Below are 17,873 nucleotides of genomic sequence, written 5' to 3'. Positions count from 1 at the left end.
TTTTTTTTTTTTTTTTATTTTTTTTTTTGTCTTTTTGTCTTTTTTCGTGACCGGCAACGGATCGCAACCCTCAGTGTCGCGCCTGTACCGGACCGGGACCGGCTACGGGACCGCAACCCTCGGTGCTGCTCCCGCCCCTCGCTCAGCCAGTGAGCGGCAACCGGTCTGTATGTGGGATCTGAACCCTCGGCGGGAGCGCCGCCGCGCTCCCAAGCGGCGCACTGCAGCAGTGCGCCACCGGGCCGGCCCTTCTTTCTTTTAAAATATGATATTATATCTGACTTTCACAAGGCAGATTTATAAATTCACCAGTGACTACAAGTCCTTAAAGCAAAATGGGACATTTCTTTGTGAAATTCTTAGTGTTATCAAAGTTATCACCTGAGTTTGCACAGTTAACGTAAATTTTACTTCTGTGAATATTTCTAAAATCCAAAAATAGTTATTTAAGGAAAAGTTTAAGTATGTATATATTGCCAAATCTTTTGGGAGCAAAAGACTTTTTAAGTACAGCAAAAATTAGAAAACTAATACTCAGCAATTTATTTACCAAAATACGTTCCCAAAGAACCTATAATAAGACCCTAAGTTACAGGGGAAATCTAAATATTTAAAATACAGGTTTACTTATTAGTTATTTATTCCAAATAATAACATAAGTTTAAAAATTCACTAAAATAACTATCATGGGAACTACTACACATATTAACCTAATCAATTTGTTCAAATTGTTATAAATAAAACCAATCTCAGCAAACCATTTCAAGGAAGTGTTTCTTTGTCTCTAAAAAAGTCAGGAAACTATATATTTTTAAGATATATTGAGTAGAATAAATACATGCATATCTTATATAGATAGAATTTTTATATAATTCTATCTATATAATTTTATAATTATAATATATTCTTCAGATATATAGAATTCTTTAAAAATCATAAATATTCAAATATCAGAATATAATAAAATATACTTCACATAAAACCAAATTTAATTTTTGATTACTTAGAAGGAAATCAACATGATAAACTGTCATAAAATTTTATATCTAAACACAAACTATACAAGTACCTATTCTCCCACTAGATTCCCAGGGACAGAATTGTGGAGAATATTTATTAAGTCAATGAATAAACAAGTTCATTTTGTATTAAAAGGTACACATACTTAATGGAAGTGATTCAACCAACTTTACAAATAGTAAACATGACTAGCCAATTAGTGTACTCATGTTATTACCTAGAAAATATAGTCAGCTATATTTTAAAATTTCATTTGAAAAAAACATTTAGGACAGATTTTTTTTTTTTCTTCTTCTCTACACATAGGAATCAATTTGCAAGTCAAGGAAAGATACATTGCTCCTTTCATTATTCTTTCACTCATTACTGGGCACCCTGTAAGTGTAAGCACAAACATGTTGGATGCTGGTTTGCCTTCACAGTATATAAACAAATACAAAATACAGAAAAGAAAAATAAATTTTATGTTCTTTCTTCCTTTCATGGAAGCCTCAGAAGCCACACACTTAAGATAGCAGCATTGCTTTTACGGAAGGAGTCCAGTCCCTGAATGCCACCATGCAGCTGAGTCTAAACACTGTATGGAACATCTGATTTTGTGTCAGATGTCATGAGACATAATAAACGGTACTGAAACTCAAGGAGGTTATAGAACACAGAAGCAGTACATCTTTGTAATAGTGCTGCCTGTCTAGAGGAAACATCTCTAGAACGAGCCAGGAAGCTCTAGAGTGACGACAGAATTTGCAGTTTCAATCAAAAAGTTCACCGTGGCTATGTACAAAAATCTGTTTGAACACTGTTTAAAAACATCTCCTAGAAAGTCAAGAAACAGGGATCAAATCCTTGCTATTCCACTATTTAGCTTGCAGTGGAGAGTAAACAATCAGACATTTCTAAGTCTTGTTTTCCTCATTCTATAAACAGCCAATTGTCCACTAAGTGAAAGGGGCTGGCCAATTTAGGCACTCAATACATGTTTTCTTTCAACCACCCACTCACCCACCCACCTACTCCTACTAGCACAAGGGCTTCAAACTTATACACCTAGTCAAAAAATCAGTTTAAGCATTGCTTAAGAAAGAAGCCAAACTAAGTAAACCCTGAAGAGGCAGGGCTTAGAATGCATATATTCTTAAAGTTTGTTTTCTGTAAGTCAGATGTTTAGAAGTAGCAACATATTTTCCCATAAACACAAGTTTTAAGATTCCCAAGTCAGCTTGTTTAAATATAGCAAAATATATACCAAATTTGTGTTATATAACCATCAGTGTTTAGAACAAAGAATTCACTGAAATACACACTCAGAGATCCAGCATGGGAGACCCTTGAGAGACATCACTTCCTACTAAAATCTCAATAGCTAGAACGCAGGGACTTCCTTTCACAGCTATGACTCTATTCTTCTCAGCTACTAGGACATGAAACTAAAACATTGCGTGCTCTTCTGTACCCATTCCACCCCTAAACTCCAAACTCCAACAGCATGTTCATATAATCCCCTAGGACAAGGATGGAAATAGAGGTGACATGGGAGGCGGGGAACAAGGAACATAGGATTGTCTGAAGGGTGATTTAAAAAATAGTCGGGGCACTGGGGTGTAACTAAGGAATGAGGAGGGGTTTCCTTTCTTATTTCTCTCTTAAATGTACTGGAAAACCAAAGCAGAATGAAGGCTAACGACTGGATGGGGAAAGCAGAACTGAACAACATGGAAGCTCTTCTACAGTTGCAACTGCATCAAATTTCCCCTTCCCCTACTCCTTCTCACTGCTGTACTAGTATTGCAAAAGGAGCTGTTAGGAAACCATTAAGAGTGCACTACATTGAGGAAATGTGATAATGGACAGCAATTGGTGATGAGGTGGGAGGCAGCATCATAATGGGGATGGTAGTTGATGGAGTTTGGATGTACTGTCCTCCCAGAACTCGTGCAAATCTGATCCCCAGTGTGACGGTTTGAGTCACAGGGGCGGATCCCTCATGAATGGATTAGTACTCTCCTTAGGTGGGGGGAGTAATGAGTGAGTTCTCTCTCTATTAGTTCCAGTGAGAGCTGTTTGTTTAAAAGACCCTGGCACCTCCTCTCTCTCTTGCTTCCTCTTGCCATGTGATCTGCTTGTACCCACCGCTGGCTGCCGTTTTCTGCCATGAGTAGAAACAGCCTGAAGCCCACACCAGATGCTGTTGTCCCAGAATTGTGAGTCAAATAAGCCTCTATTCTTTACAAATTACCCAGTCTCAGATATTGTTATAGCAACAGAAAATGGACTAATACAGTAGTGAATAAGAAAATAAGGGGCCAGCCCGGTGGTGCACTGGAGAGTGCGCCGCTTGGGAGCGCGGTGGCGCTCCCGTCGAGGGTTCGGATCCCATGTGGAGACCGGTTCCCGCTCACTTGCTGAGCCCGGTGCGGGCACAACACTGAGGGTTGCAGGGTTGCGATCCCGTTGCCGGTCCCCGGTGCGGGCGCGACACCAAGGGTTGCAGTCCCGTTACCGGTCAGTAAAAAAGACAAAAAGGGGAAAAAAAAAAAAAAAAAAGAAAATAAGGAAGACAGGACATTCACTCCTTCCACTAGACTGTGATGTTTTTAAGGATAGGTATCATCTCCTGCCCAACTTTGCAACCTTCGTGCCTGAAAATCCAGCACACAGTAGGTAGTCAATAAATGTGTTAAATGAATAAATATAACTGTAGGAAATGATGTGATGCATCATCCAGACCTCTCTGTTTGTAACAGATGGGCTTATTTTCCTAGTTGTTGGGAATTCTGTTGGCAGACAGCCCTCAGGAGTCAGCCCACTTTGGAAATTGCCTCAGCTGAAGAAAGCCATCACACTCCTCCTTGGGGCAGCTTTCATCTAATTACTGGGAATATAAAAGTCCACCTCCAGGCCGGCCCGGTGGCGCACTGCTACAGTGCGCCGCTTGGGAAGCACAGCGGCGCTCCTGCCGAGGGTTCGGATCCCACATACAGACCGGTTCCCGCTCACTGGCTGAGCGAGGTGTGGGAGCAACGCCGAGGGTTGCGATCCCGTTGCCGGTCCCGGTCCGGTACGGGCGCAACACTGAGGGTTGCCATCCGTTGCCGGTCATGAAAAAAAAAAAAGACAAAAAAAAAAAGTCCACCTCCCCTCACCCTAACTTGAGACAACTCTGAGGGGTCATCCCAGCTTCAGAGCTCCCACTTAAGGTTTTTGAAACTGCATAACAGTCCAACTTCTCCCACGGAAATCAGGCTTCCTTCCTTTCCATGGCATCAGTCCCATGAGGCCTCTCTAGTAAATTTGCTGCACTCTAATTCCCATCTCAGAGTGTCTGTCTTCAGGGAAATCCAACCTGAGAGTCCACTACAGAACCTAGGTTTAAACCACCCAAGGAAAGGTATTAATTTGACTTCACAGTAAATGAAGGTCAGTAAATATTAAAAGGCTTTACAAAAATTAAGGAATGAACTCTTTCATCCCTAGCAATTTGTTTCCATTTCAGCTACTTTAAGTAATGAATATACTGAGAGTACAGTGCTTTCAGAACTGCCTCAAAAAAGTACACCTGTTTTACTATCATATACACAGTTAATAATAAACTATACCAAATTCAAATTGTCTAACTTAAAAGAAAGCGCAGAAATTAAACACTAATGAATTTAGTGTAAGCATGGTATAAAGCACTGAAGAGAACAGAACTGTTTTTCCTTTGGGTGTTAATCAACATCTGACTTGATAAGGAATTGTTTTTCCACTAAAAGCTACTCAATATATTAAGTACAGTATTTTTAATTATGATCAACAGTTATAAATGCACTGCTTATATAAAAGTCATTTTTAAAACATGAAGAGTTAAAATTATCACAACTATTTAATGCACAAATGAATAAAAAATATTAAAGTAACAAAACCATTTGCTTTATCTGGATACAGTGCCACTTGTATTCAAGATATTTGCAGCTCAAATAATACCTTAAGCTTGCAAGAATGGTTGAGGTTTTACTCTTTTTGTTAGATTTTCTTTTTTAAACTAGAAGACTACTTCTCAATTTGCTACATAGCATGGCTAGTTCTAACCATGCTTTCTAATACCACTTAATAATTTGTGCCTACTACTTAAATCTGGGGATTTTGCCAAAATATGTAGATTCTAATATCCAGATTTACTTCAGAAGTGAAACAAGTGGACTATATATGGAGAAAGTTTAAGTCTATACTTCTTGGAATATGGCCCAAAAAGCATTTAACAGCTGTGTATATACTGTACTTCTTGCCAGGATAAGTGATTCTAAATTCTATTTGTATATATTTCAGAAAACATACCTGGATTTGAATTATCTGCTCTCTGGAAATTTAAGAAACAGGGCTGACTGACATCAAACATCACCATGCACTTTGCCATACTGCCTCACCATTATGCATTCTTCTCTTTCAACAATACAAACATTAACTAGTAATATTACTTGTCTGCAGAAACATATTTTAGAAGTCACAAGTAGACATTTAATCAAAGAAAACTGAAGACTACAGAGTGCTAAGAGGACCTGGTGCTATTACAAATGCACACAAATATTTAATCCAACATTAGTATCACTTAGTTGCTATTATTAGATTCTACCCAAATGTTTCACTAATTTAACCCTTAACTTTCCTATCATAACATACAAGCAACCACTCAGAACCCATCTTTATCTAACACTGCTTTTACTTTATTTCCTGCATATATTTCATTGCTGTTTTTTTTCCTGTTATAAGGAAATGCATTAAAAATCAGAATTACTATTAGCTTTATATAACAGTATAATCTTCAATTTCTTGTCAAAATGAAATTACCTTATGAATCACTTTATTTTTATGGTTTTTTTAAAAAGGTGGTTAGCCTGCAATTAATTATTTAGAAGGCCAGTTTCCTGATCCTTCTTCAACTACTGAGAAAAAGTCATCACTTAAAATCTATGCTATGTGAAGAAAAGTAATTTTTTTTTTTTTTTAAAGATGACTGGTAAGGGGATCTTAACCCTTGACTTGGTGTTGTCAGCACCATGCTCACCCAGTGAGCCAACCGGCTGTCCCTATATGGGGCCCGAACCCGTGGCCTTGGTGTCATCAGCACCGCACTCTCCCGAGTGAGCCACGGGCCGGCCCAAGAAAAATAATTTTTTTCGCTATGTGAAAAGTCTGAGATATATTAGGTTTTTGTCAGCTTACCATGAATGCTTCCTAATGTAATATCCCCAGCAGCAGAAGTTAGAAATGATGATTCTGTATAAAGATACTCAGCTTTCAGCAAACCATCTTCAGTAGATACATTAATAGTACTTCCCTGTAGTTTATCTATGGTCACAGTCTAGTAAGAAAAAGACTCTAATCAGTTCATTATAAAACAAAGACTGGTAAAAAGCCAAACTAGAACTATGGAATTAGTGGTCAACTACATAAAAAGTTACTAACTAGTACACAATCACTTTACTGACTCTGATTACCTATCGCTAATTACAAGATTGTGAGCAACTGTACTCTCTGTAGAATGTGGAATAAAACCAATATATTCCTCTTTTTACTTGTCTTTAATTTTTCTTAATAATGTTTTCTTCTATATAGAATTCTTCTTCATCTTCTGTTAGATTTATTCTCATTAGATATTTTTTAAATGCTATTATAAAAGGTATCTTTTAAATTTTTGTTTTATCTTGATTTTTGTATTTGACCTTAATCCAATCACCTCACTAAACTTAGAAACTCTAATAGTTTATCTGTATTTAAGAAAAACAATTCCTACATGCATAATTATACTGTGTACAAGTGACAGTTTCATTTCCTCCTTCCCAAAACATATATTAATACTTGTTCTTCTGCTTTTTCTTTCATGCCTTACCATCTGGCTAAGACCTCCAATTCAATGGTGAATAGCAGAGATGAGATAACAGGCATCCTCATCTTACTCCTGTTTCAGAGAGAAAGCTTACAACATCTCACCATTAAGCAAGATGTTGCTATAGATACCTTTTAGACATCTACTGTCAGATTAAGGAGGCTCCTTTCTATTTCAAATTTGTTTTGTTGTTGCTATTTAAATTATGAATGGTTTTTAAATTTTAGCACATACTTTATCTGATTTTACTGAGCTATCATGATTTTTTTTTAGTATGCTAATAAAGTGAATACACTGTTCTTTCTAAAACTTTCCCAGTATACATCTAATAAGGCAACAGCTTTCGATTAAACAAAATGGAAAGAATTTTATATTTATCCTTAAGCTTCCCTAACAAAATTTAGTATGTATTTATGTCTCAAAAATTGCACACAATGTAAAATGAAGATGTCTAGTTAAGGATTCCAAATCATCTTTGTAGTATTTTAAACAAATGCTTCATAAGCATAAAGTGAGTGTTAATATAAAATTGTTGACATAAAAACTGAATCACCAGAACGTCTTGCCACAGTTTTGTCCAGGGACAACTTCCAGTAGTACACTGGGGTATTTAAAGAAAGAGCATCACTGTTTTTCAGCACACAATATCAGTGTCATCCACTCTTAATATGTCCTTCAGAAATTGTTAAAAGTTCAAAATGTTACCTAATAAGAATTGAGTTTCAAGAATACTAAACATTAGGAGGCAAAAGTATGAAAAGAGAAAGAAATGAATCCAAAAGTTCTTATGGGAAGCAAATTAGAATTACTTAGCCCTCTAGATTTGAAGTATATACTTTCTTCCTTAATAAACTTGTATTAAGTATATAATAAATACTTAAACCCAATTGCTTCTTTCTTTTTTTTTTTTTTTCCTTTTTGTCTTTTTTTTCGTGACCGGCAACGGATTGCAACCCTCAGTGTCGTGCCCGTACCGGACCGGGACCGGCAACGGGATCGCAACCCTCGGTGTTGCACCCGCACCTCGCTCAGCCAGTGAGCGGCCGGTCTGTATGTGGGATCCGAACCCTCGGCAGGAGCGCCGTGGCGCTCCCAAGCGGCGCACTGTAGCAGCGTGCCACCGGGCCGGCCCCAACCCAATTGCTTCTTATCTACTACACCCAATTGTTTATCTACACCCAATTACTTCTTACCTACTACAGTGTCTTTTACGCTAATTATGGATTCATAGAAATTTTTACATTAAATCTACTTTCAATAAATCTGTCAAAGAAAGAAATATTTTACCTATATTCAGATTTATGAGAATATAAATGTCTTGCCTTCCTATGCTTTATAGTAATGGTATAAAATTCCTGGAAAAAAAAAAGTGACCCTTTACCTACAAAGTTTCTTCATGAAAAGTTGCTTTGAGCCCATGCTTTCAAATTTTCCAAGTACTTACATAAGCAGGTAAGAAGGAACACTCTAGCTTTTTATAGATAGTGAGACTGTTTTAGGGAACATCAAAAGATAAATATTGAAAGAATATTTGAAACTTAATTAAATTGGCAAAGGGGCACTTCTAATTAGACTCTCCCCACAACCAAATAAAGTGTTCAAGAGACTCCTTAGGAGTATCTGGAAAATGCCAAGGATTTACTTTGTTCATTAAGCACTATGTGTTTTATTCCTTGGAAAGCCAGAAAAATATCCTCCCTTGGCCCACCAAAACAAATGAAGGCAAGTGAAACCACAACCCTCTCCCCCACAAGACAATAATATAGTTATTTTAATCAACCATTCCATTAAATTAATTTCAAAGAAATCCAAAATTCACTGAGGACCACATATAATGCACTGTTATCAGATAGCAACTGGGACAGTTAAATTTAAGACACCACGGTTTATAGCAAAATATTGAGGCTCTGATTTATAGTCATTAATTCTAATGGGAAAAAAAGTGTCATGACTCTCTGCATTGAACTATATAGCTTAATTAACAGAATTAGCCAGAAAGAACAAAAAGTAGACCTGAAAATCAATACTTTCCTAACAGTGGTATTGCTATAAATTAATTTTCTTTTCTAAATGAAAAGGAAAATTTTTCATAAGTTTAGTTACATACATTTTGTATACATAATTATTGTATATAATGAAAACCAAGTTTTAAGGAAGTATTGTGGCTTTGTAGCCCAGACTAAGACAGAGAGGAAAACTGACAACTATGTTATCAATTCACCCAATAGTCAGATAAAAGGGATTTCTACCTTCTCCACTTTAGGGATACTGAAATTAATGATACAATCTAAAAACAGCCACTCAGTGTAAAATAACATATAAATAACAATGCTATTAAATTATATAGTGCTCATTTGATTCTCAATCTTGTTGAGTAGGCAAGGTACATACTACTGTTTTACAAAAAATGAAACTGAGTCTCAGGAAAGTTAACTGGTAGATCTAGGACTGGTCAAAGTTATCTTTCCTGTGTTTCCTTTATTATCATCATCATAGTAAGTACTATATTTGAGTTAGCTATATACCAGATATTGTTTTAAGTACTTTACCTGTACTAACTCATTTAATCCTCATAACTACCTTCTGAATTAAGTCCATTACTGTTATCCCATTTTCCAGAAAACTGAGATACACAGAGGTTAAATAATTTGTCTGAAGTTATTGAGCTATTTAGTGGCTGAGCCAGGATTCCAATACAGGTAGTTTGGTCCTCGATTCTGTGCTCTTAACCAATTCACTAAGGTGCCTCTCAAATATGCAAAGCACATATCTATGAAAGCTGTACAATAAAAATTAACAGACTTTGTAAGTATTTATTTTATGTATTTAAAAAATCAAAAACTTGAAAATTAGCTTTAAAAATTAACACAATATATAACAACAATAGAAAAACTTTCTAGACTAATTCTTTAGATCACAAAACTCAATCAGGCAAAAAAGAAAACAAACAGTATAATAGGAAGTAGGAATAAATGAATATTCAATAAACCATGAGAGTTGGAGTAAATAAATAACTAATGAATGAAAAAATTGGCCAAAATATTCAAAATAGCAAATAATTGAGAGATGATTTAAATTCTTCTTTGAGACTTATATTGAATGTAAATATGTAATATTCTGGTAAATTAGATCATTTCAAATAACATTAGCCATCATTTAAAGGGCTGAGTTTGGGCCGGCCCGGTGGCGCACTGCTACAGTGCGCCGCTTGGGAGCATGGCGGTGCTCCCGCCGAGGGTTCGGATCCCACATACAGACTGGCCACTCACTGGCTGAGTGAGGTGCGGGCGCAACACCGAGGGTTGCGATCCCGTAGCCGGTCCCGGTCCGGTACGGGCGCGACACTGAGGGTTGCAATCCGTTGCCAGTCACGAAAAAAGACAAAAAGGAAAATAAATAAATAAATAAAGGGCTGAGTTTGAAAGAACTGCAAAGTTGTACAATTTCCCTCTTAAATCTCCATGGCCACAGGAATCCGAGAGATGAAACTAAATAAATGCCGTCTCAAAAGAGCTGCCACAAAATGCACACAGTGTCTTTCAACACTTCCCAGTTTAATTTAAAAGATATATTTAAATGTTTGGGGTTAAATGGTCTCCCACAGGTTCTAAGAGAAAGATGATGGAAAAATAAAAGTTACACCAGTAGAAACATATTAGTATTATAATCTACTTTGTTTAATTATGCCAACAATAATCTACCTACAAAATATGCTCACAACTCCTTCCCACCAATTATCTAAGAAAAAAGCTGACTAAAATTTAGCAAATTCATAACAAAAAACCCTTGCAAATTACATGTGTAAAACAGAAAGAGACAGATTTTTTTCAAAGATTTAAAACAATGATTACTTTAAAAAATTGTGACAATTTATATTTTCAAAATTATACCTTTATTCTTAATACTAAGTTAAATCACAGAAAGCAACAAAAGAAGTTGATTAAAAAATACAAACTATCTTCCTATAATAACCAAAATCTCTATGGCTAGTAAAAACTTTTGGAGAGCAATAAAACTAATGTTGCCACCTTGTGGAAAATATTGAAAAAAACTGGATTATGAAACTTATTCTTCAATTTGCCTGAAGGAAAAGTAAACAGGTCCTAAAAAAATACTCAAATAAACCTAACACATGAGAAAAAGTTAATCCAGATATTGATGGTATTACTTAATGAGTTATTTTTATCCATGATCACAAAAATAAAAATCTCTTCAGTACTAGAATTAAATATTAAGTATTTAAATTTTTATTGATTCCAAATAAGAAACTAAATAACTGTCAAAAATATCAAAAAATACCAAACTACAAACTAAAATTTAAATTGTATAATATTTAATCACCTCAATCTCAAATTTGAATTTGCTAATGAACTAAAATGCATTATAAACGGAATGCTATGCCACAAATTTTATAGACCCTACCCACTGTGTGGGCCCACTTGAAGCAAAATTGAGATTACTAAAAAAAGAAACTTTCAATCTTACACTTGTATCTGATGCATGAATATCGATATTTCCATGAACTGTTCCCAGACAGATCACTTTGCCTCCTTTTGTCTGAACATGTAATTTTTGACTCTGAAAGACAAAAACAAAATACATATACAGAAAAAGAATAAGTTTGACTTATACTAATGAAACATTTCAACATTTTTAATATCTTTTTTAATAATAATAAAGCAGCAAAAAGAGGAACCAGGAATGAAATAGAAATGCACTGTTTGGAATAATAACATCAACTGAAAAAAATGTCAACTGCTGCTATAGGGATTAAATAAGCCACCTGGACTCAAAAGGAAAAGAAGAGATACTTGGGTCTTCTGGAACCCTCACTGAGGTAAGGCTTGAGATTCAAAGATCCCTGTGACTGGCTAAATAAACATCAGTGATAATGAAGGTGACATCAATAATCACTGTTACTATTCATCATTATTACTAACAATAGGAGTTATCACTTAGCCTTTTCTCTACACCAGACACAATGTTATCTACTTTACATGAGCTATAATTTAATCCTCACAACAACCCAGACAGATGAGCATTATATTTTTCCCATCTTACAAAGGAAAAAAAAACAACACCTCAGAAAGGTTAAAATAACTTTATCGGTTAGAAAACAACAAAATCTAAACTAACAGAATCAAGCTCTGTATGGTTCCAAAGCCCACACACTTAAGGCTCGAGTGGTTTGAAGAAGGACATATTACCCATAAGGTGATATGCTACCCATATTACCACAAAGTGAAAATGCCTCTAAGCACAAATAAAACATCAGTTACAAGCCAGTTAGGCTTCTCTGCCAGGCAAAAAATATCCATGTGTATAGGAGACTTGATTTCACACTTGGCAACTTGGCAGCAACTACTACTGGTCCACCAAAATCCATTTTTTTCCAAAGTAAAAGAAGCACAGCTGGGCCCATGGTGAGACCACATCTTCCAGGTTGCCTTCCCTCTTAGGTTTTGCTAAATTATTGCCAACAGAATATAAGCAGAAATGCTATGTGCCATATCCAGGCTGGTAGCTTTTAGAAGAGTAGGTGTGCCTTCTCTGTGCTCTTCCCCATCTACCAAATGGGTGCAGATAACAACAAGGCTCTATGAGATGGCAGAGCCAGAAGATGAAAGAAACTTAGAATCAATGAATGGAAAAGAGCCATCCACACACCTGGACCCAAGTGAGAAATAATCTATAATTGTATGTGAGCCATTAAGTGTTTGGTCTATTTTTTAGAATAGTTCACTTTACCTTAACCATTACATATGTCTTCAGTTCTGTTACAATTTAAACAGTGAAAGAATAGGTAAATAGCTGAAGCTGCAGAAAAAGAAAAATAGTAAAAGTAAACTCACCAGCATCATGACCAGCAATAGCAGAAAAGTGTCTAAAAGGTAGGGAGAAATAAATTCACAACAACCATATAGCTTCTGGTTGCTTTACTTAGGGATTAAAACAATAAAACCTTAGGTAAAACAGCCTACAAATGTATTTCAAAAAAACTGGTGAAAAGAACAAGTGAATCATTTTAAAAGATATTTGGATTACAGCATGGTATACTACTTCATGCCCACGGAGACATGAGTCTGAAGTCAAATTATATTTAATATACTCTTTATCAGGCAGATAAGTACTTAATGAACTTTAGAAAAGACTATCTCCAAAATAACTGTTGTTTTAAATCAAGAGTTCTTAACCAAGCTTACATGAACTTCTAGAAAGTCTTTGAAACATAAAATTGCAAGCAAAATTTCATATATATGTGCATTTTTTCCTAAGGAGACATTATCAAATTTTCAAAGAGGTCTAAGGCTCAAAAATGTTGAGAGTTACTATTACAATAAAAAGCTCATCTATTTTGGCCGGCCCGGTGGCGCACTGGATAGTGCGCCGCTTGGGAAGCGCGGCGGCGCTCCCGCCCGAGGATTCGGATCCCACATACAGACCAGTTCCCGCTCACTGGCTGAGCGAGGCGCGGGGGCAACACCGAGGGTTGCGATCCCGTTGCCGGTCCCGGTCCGGTACGGGGGCGACACTGAGGGTTGCGATCCGTTGCCGGACACGGAAAAAGACAAAAAAAAAAAAAAAAAAGCTCATCTATTTCTTTAAGAAATGGAGCAATTCATAAAATTTTTAAAAATAGAAAACCAAACAGTTAAAATAAATGTTTAAATAAATCAGAAACTGTTTAGAAATTATACTACATTTAAAAAAATGCAAATGTGTGGCATTCACTGAGTTAAGGGTGTGTTACCTAAAAAATTTACTTACCTTATTCCTTAAGAATGCCAAATAAATGTGGTATTGCCAAATATTTTGTGTGGAGAGTAAAGAAAGGTGGAAATCACATGAGCTTGGAAATTGAAAAGACTGAAGTCAAATCCAAGCTCAATTTTCTTAACTATGTGAACTCAAGTGAGTTCCTCAATCTCTTGGTGCTTTATAGTTTCTTCCTTGATAAAATGGAGATAATTCAAGGATTAAATAAAGGCTTAGCTAAGATTCCTGGTACGTATACGAGGACTTGAAAAGGATTTGATCATCCTAGGAGTTATTTCAACATTACTCCTAAACTATGCTAAAAAAATAAAATAAAATACTAAGAAAATAAAAGAATGACAGACTCGCCTAGAATGGAAGTTCTCAACTGGAAGTGATTTTGTTCCCCAAACATCTGCCAATGTCTGGAGACATTTTTCATTGTTAAAACTGAGGAGCACACTACTGGCATCTGGAAGGTAGAGGTCAGGGATGGTGCCATCCTTCAATGTACAGGACAGCCCCCCACAATAAAAAATTATCTGGCTTAAAATGTCAATAGTACCAAGATTGAAAAACTATTTTTCATTTTATGCCCATAATGGCAATAAAGAAAACTGACAGAGAAAGATCTTTCAAATTAGCAGATGAATTGAAAGATGAATGAAAAGAAACAGTCAGCAGCACAACAGATTCTAATTTTTATTGCGAAATTAAAAATCTCAGACTGAGTCTTCAGAGGACAATATTCTTAATGAATTTTCTGAAACTTTAGCACTGATAAAGGACAAAAGGACAAAAAGGAACTATGGTATTCTCATCCAGTTAGTTATTCAACGTGAAGACTTCATCGCACAATCTTTTATGACAAGGACTTGCACCATCTTGTTTTGCTATAAGGATGTGTGATGGTAGTCTTTCAACTTTTACAATGCTTGTGCAACTAAATTTATTTGAAATAGTACATATGCAGAAAGAAGCTAAAGGCAGGTGTGCAAATAAAGGTGGTTGAAAGAAAACAAATGATGTAAAAATTTTAAAATGCATCAATCATCCTAATTAGTGTTTATATGTCTAAAAATGAGAATATTTTGCAATTATGAAGCAAAGATGACTGAACTTTCTTCAATAAAATTATATCCCATCAAAGTTCATAGAAATATTGTATTTCTATGCACGCAAGTGCAAGAAGCACTAGAAGTAATGATAAGTCAGAACTTATCAGAAATGTGTTTCAAATTATTTACAGCTGGGATCAATCTAATTTTAAGAAAATTTAATGTAAAAATGTTAATTATAAAGTAAAATGAATTATTTTTTGTACAAACAGCTACTTAATACTTAAATAATGACCTGCCTGCTACATTAGAAATTTGAAATGTGATTAAAGTAACCTAATATATTTTTTTTTCCTTTTTGTCTTTTTTACTGACCGGTAACGGGATCGCAACCCTCAGTGTTGCGCCCGCACCGCGCTCAGCCAGTGAGTGGGAACCGAGCGGGAACCGGTCTCCACATGGGATCTGAACCCGCGCTCCCAACTGGCGCACTTCTCCAGTGCGCCACCGGGCCGGCCCTAAAGTAACCTAATATTTTAAGCACATTTATAGAAGAGACTTTTTCTTACTGTTTAATAAATGGGAGAAAATGGTAAAAACTAAACTTTCTTTAACTTAATATCTCAGAATACTAAGAATATACTATTAGTTTAACTGTACACTTTGAAAAGAAATCTAAAAAGAATATGAGGTGAAATCTTCAAAGTTGCTGCAACTTCTGTAGTTTCAAAACTGATCTGATTTCAAGATAAAATTTTTTCAAAGAATTTCTAAGAGATGAATAAATGATATTCAATATTCTGAAAAATAGAATTTAGTTTGTTACTACAATTCATAAAGTTTTAAAAAAAAAATATTTAAGCAAAATTAGAAAAATGCTTATACCTTCACAGACTGTAAGATGCTGGTCCCCTGCTCAGTTTCAATTTTGCAATTATCACACTCAATATTTTGGATTTTTACACAGCCAGATCCTGATGACTTTATACTTATATCTAGAAGTGAAAAAAGAAAAAGCAAGTTAGTACTATGGCTAATGGGCTCCAAAGCATTTTAGTACCCACTAGAAATCCAGCTCCTCGGTTATGTTCATATTATTACTGAATCCTAGAGAGAGCAGAGTTGGCTGCAGTTTCTCTCTTAAGGGAAGGGATCTCCACCACCACAACAGGACTAAATGTAATGGCCTTTCTGCCAGTTTTTAGATATAGAGCAGTTATTTCTGTTGGCTTATATCATCTAAAGAGAAAAAGAAACATAAATAGGAGGTAAAGGAGGCAAGAGACTCCAATTCCTATAGGTACTCCTGTGCGAGATCATGGAAACCCATTCTTCACTAAGAAAACACCCTCCACACCCACCCCACACAAGTGCAAATAAGAATACATGAAGTGAACGAGTCACTACGGCAAAGCAAATCATTTAAGTCACTTAGCCTATTTTCTCTTATATACAGTTAGATTTAAGTAATTGTACCCAAACCTCCCCCAAATTGAAAGCATAGTGCAGGAGCAGCATGGATCTGTATACGTGATCATGAGGTAGGTTTTCAAATCCTACCTCTAACCTTTCATATCTAAAAAATGAGGATATCACTATGCAGCTATATCACAAGGTACCTGAAATAATTTTTAAAATGGGAACAACTTTGAAAAGCCCAATACTAAATATTACTAAAATCACAAAATTGTGGATAAATAACGGTGATATCTGAAGAAAGTTCGGAAAATAAGGAGTCATAGGTACCATCCTTGGGTGTCAATTTAAGGTGTAACCTTCGGCATCCCCGTATAACAATTCTAAAAACAAACACGCCCCCCGCCCCCGGTATTTAATACCTAATTTACGTAACCATTGATTTTCCTTAAACCAGACTAGAGAAGTAGACACTATGTTGTCCCATAGCTTGATTTAATCACTTCAAAAGTACACAACACATTGTAAATATATACAATTTTTATTTGTCAATTATACCTTAATAAAGCTTGTGGGCAGGGGATAAAGAACCAGTAATTTAAAAAAAGAAAAAATTCGCTGCGTGTGCCCCGGAACCCAAACTCCTTTTAATTCCACTTGCCAAACTTGAGGGGCGCGTTCACCTCCACAAACGCCCGGGGATCGATAGTGTCAGACACGATGGCCATCTCCTTCAGCACCTCGTCGTACTCCACCTGCAGGCCGTCCAGGCCCCGCGCCCCGCCCTCCACGCCGCTCACCGCGACCAGAACGCGGTCGCCGTCCGGGTAGGTGAGGGGGTCCAGGGACCTCACGGCCAGGTGGCACGGGAGCTGCGCCCGCAGCCGACCGAACGGACTCACCAGCAGCGTCCATTCCTTCAGAGTCCGGGGCGCCGGGCCAGACGGAGGGACCTCGGGCTCCGACCCACACCGACTCTCGCCCCCACCTGAGCCATACGGCCGACCCTGGCAACCCCGACAAGCCCAGCGCCCAACGCCGGCCCATACTCTGAGCTGACAGAGCCGGAGGCAGCCAAGCCCCCAGCCCGAGCAGGGAGAGAACATGGCGCGCCCCTCTCCCCTCCCTCAGAACGCCTCAGCCACAGGGAGGGTCGCTGGCCACGGCCAATCGACTTGGCCACTGTTGCGACTTAAGTCAAAAAAGATACGTTTGAGAGGTTTGCTGAAACAAGCAAGAGCCGGTTCACGAACTTCACCAGGCGACTTAAAACTCAGCCACACAAATCTCAGGAGTAAGGTCTAACGATCAACTCTGACCCAGACTCCTTGCCCCGCCTCCCTTTCGCGAAGGCCGACGGTATAGGTAGTTCTAAAAACGACAGGCACCGAAGAGCTCTAGCGGATTAAAAACTACATATCCCAGGAGGCCACGCGCAGGTTAGAAGACGTAATTAGAGCAGGTGTTATACTGGGAAAGGCGCGCGCCCTTTGCCTCAAGCACATCGGCCATTGGAGGGGCGTAAGAAACATTAACACGGGAATCCAACTGGCCAATGGAAAGCGCGGAAGGGGCAAGATGGGTAAAGCTGCGTGATCACCTTGGATACCAAGGACGCGACTTTTTGTTTGGAGAGAGTGGAGCTCGGCAGTGAGACACAGGAGGCCAAAACCCAAAGAGAAAAATAGGAGCCTAAATAAGGATCAAAACCAAGGGAAGGGGTAAGAAACTGTGCTTTTAAATATGAGAACAGGTGCAAA

General features: G+C 37.2%; 1 protein-coding gene across 1 annotated transcript; it reads right to left on the bottom strand.

The window, feature by feature from the left end:
• Window positions 1–6,219: 6,219 nt before the first annotated feature.
• Window positions 6,220–17,340, bottom strand: LOC103594366 (protein FAM185A-like; the record flags this gene model as incomplete). The annotated part of the gene is given in 4 exon segments (XM_008577578.1): window positions 6,220–6,358; window positions 11,369–11,461; window positions 15,583–15,685; window positions 16,756–17,340. Coding segments are annotated over 4 exon segments (799 nt in total), but the record flags the coding sequence as incomplete, so codon positions are not given.
• Between the last annotated feature and the right edge of the window lie 533 nt (window positions 17,341–17,873).

The sequence above is a fragment of the Galeopterus variegatus genome, unplaced genomic scaffold, assembly GCF_000696425.1.
Source record: "Galeopterus variegatus unplaced genomic scaffold, G_variegatus-3.0.2 Scaffold67, whole genome shotgun sequence".
Lineage (NCBI taxonomy): Eukaryota > Metazoa > Chordata > Mammalia > Dermoptera > Cynocephalidae > Galeopterus > Galeopterus variegatus.
Note: the sequence above shows the minus strand (reverse complement) of the source record. Positions and strands in the feature narration are given on the sequence as shown.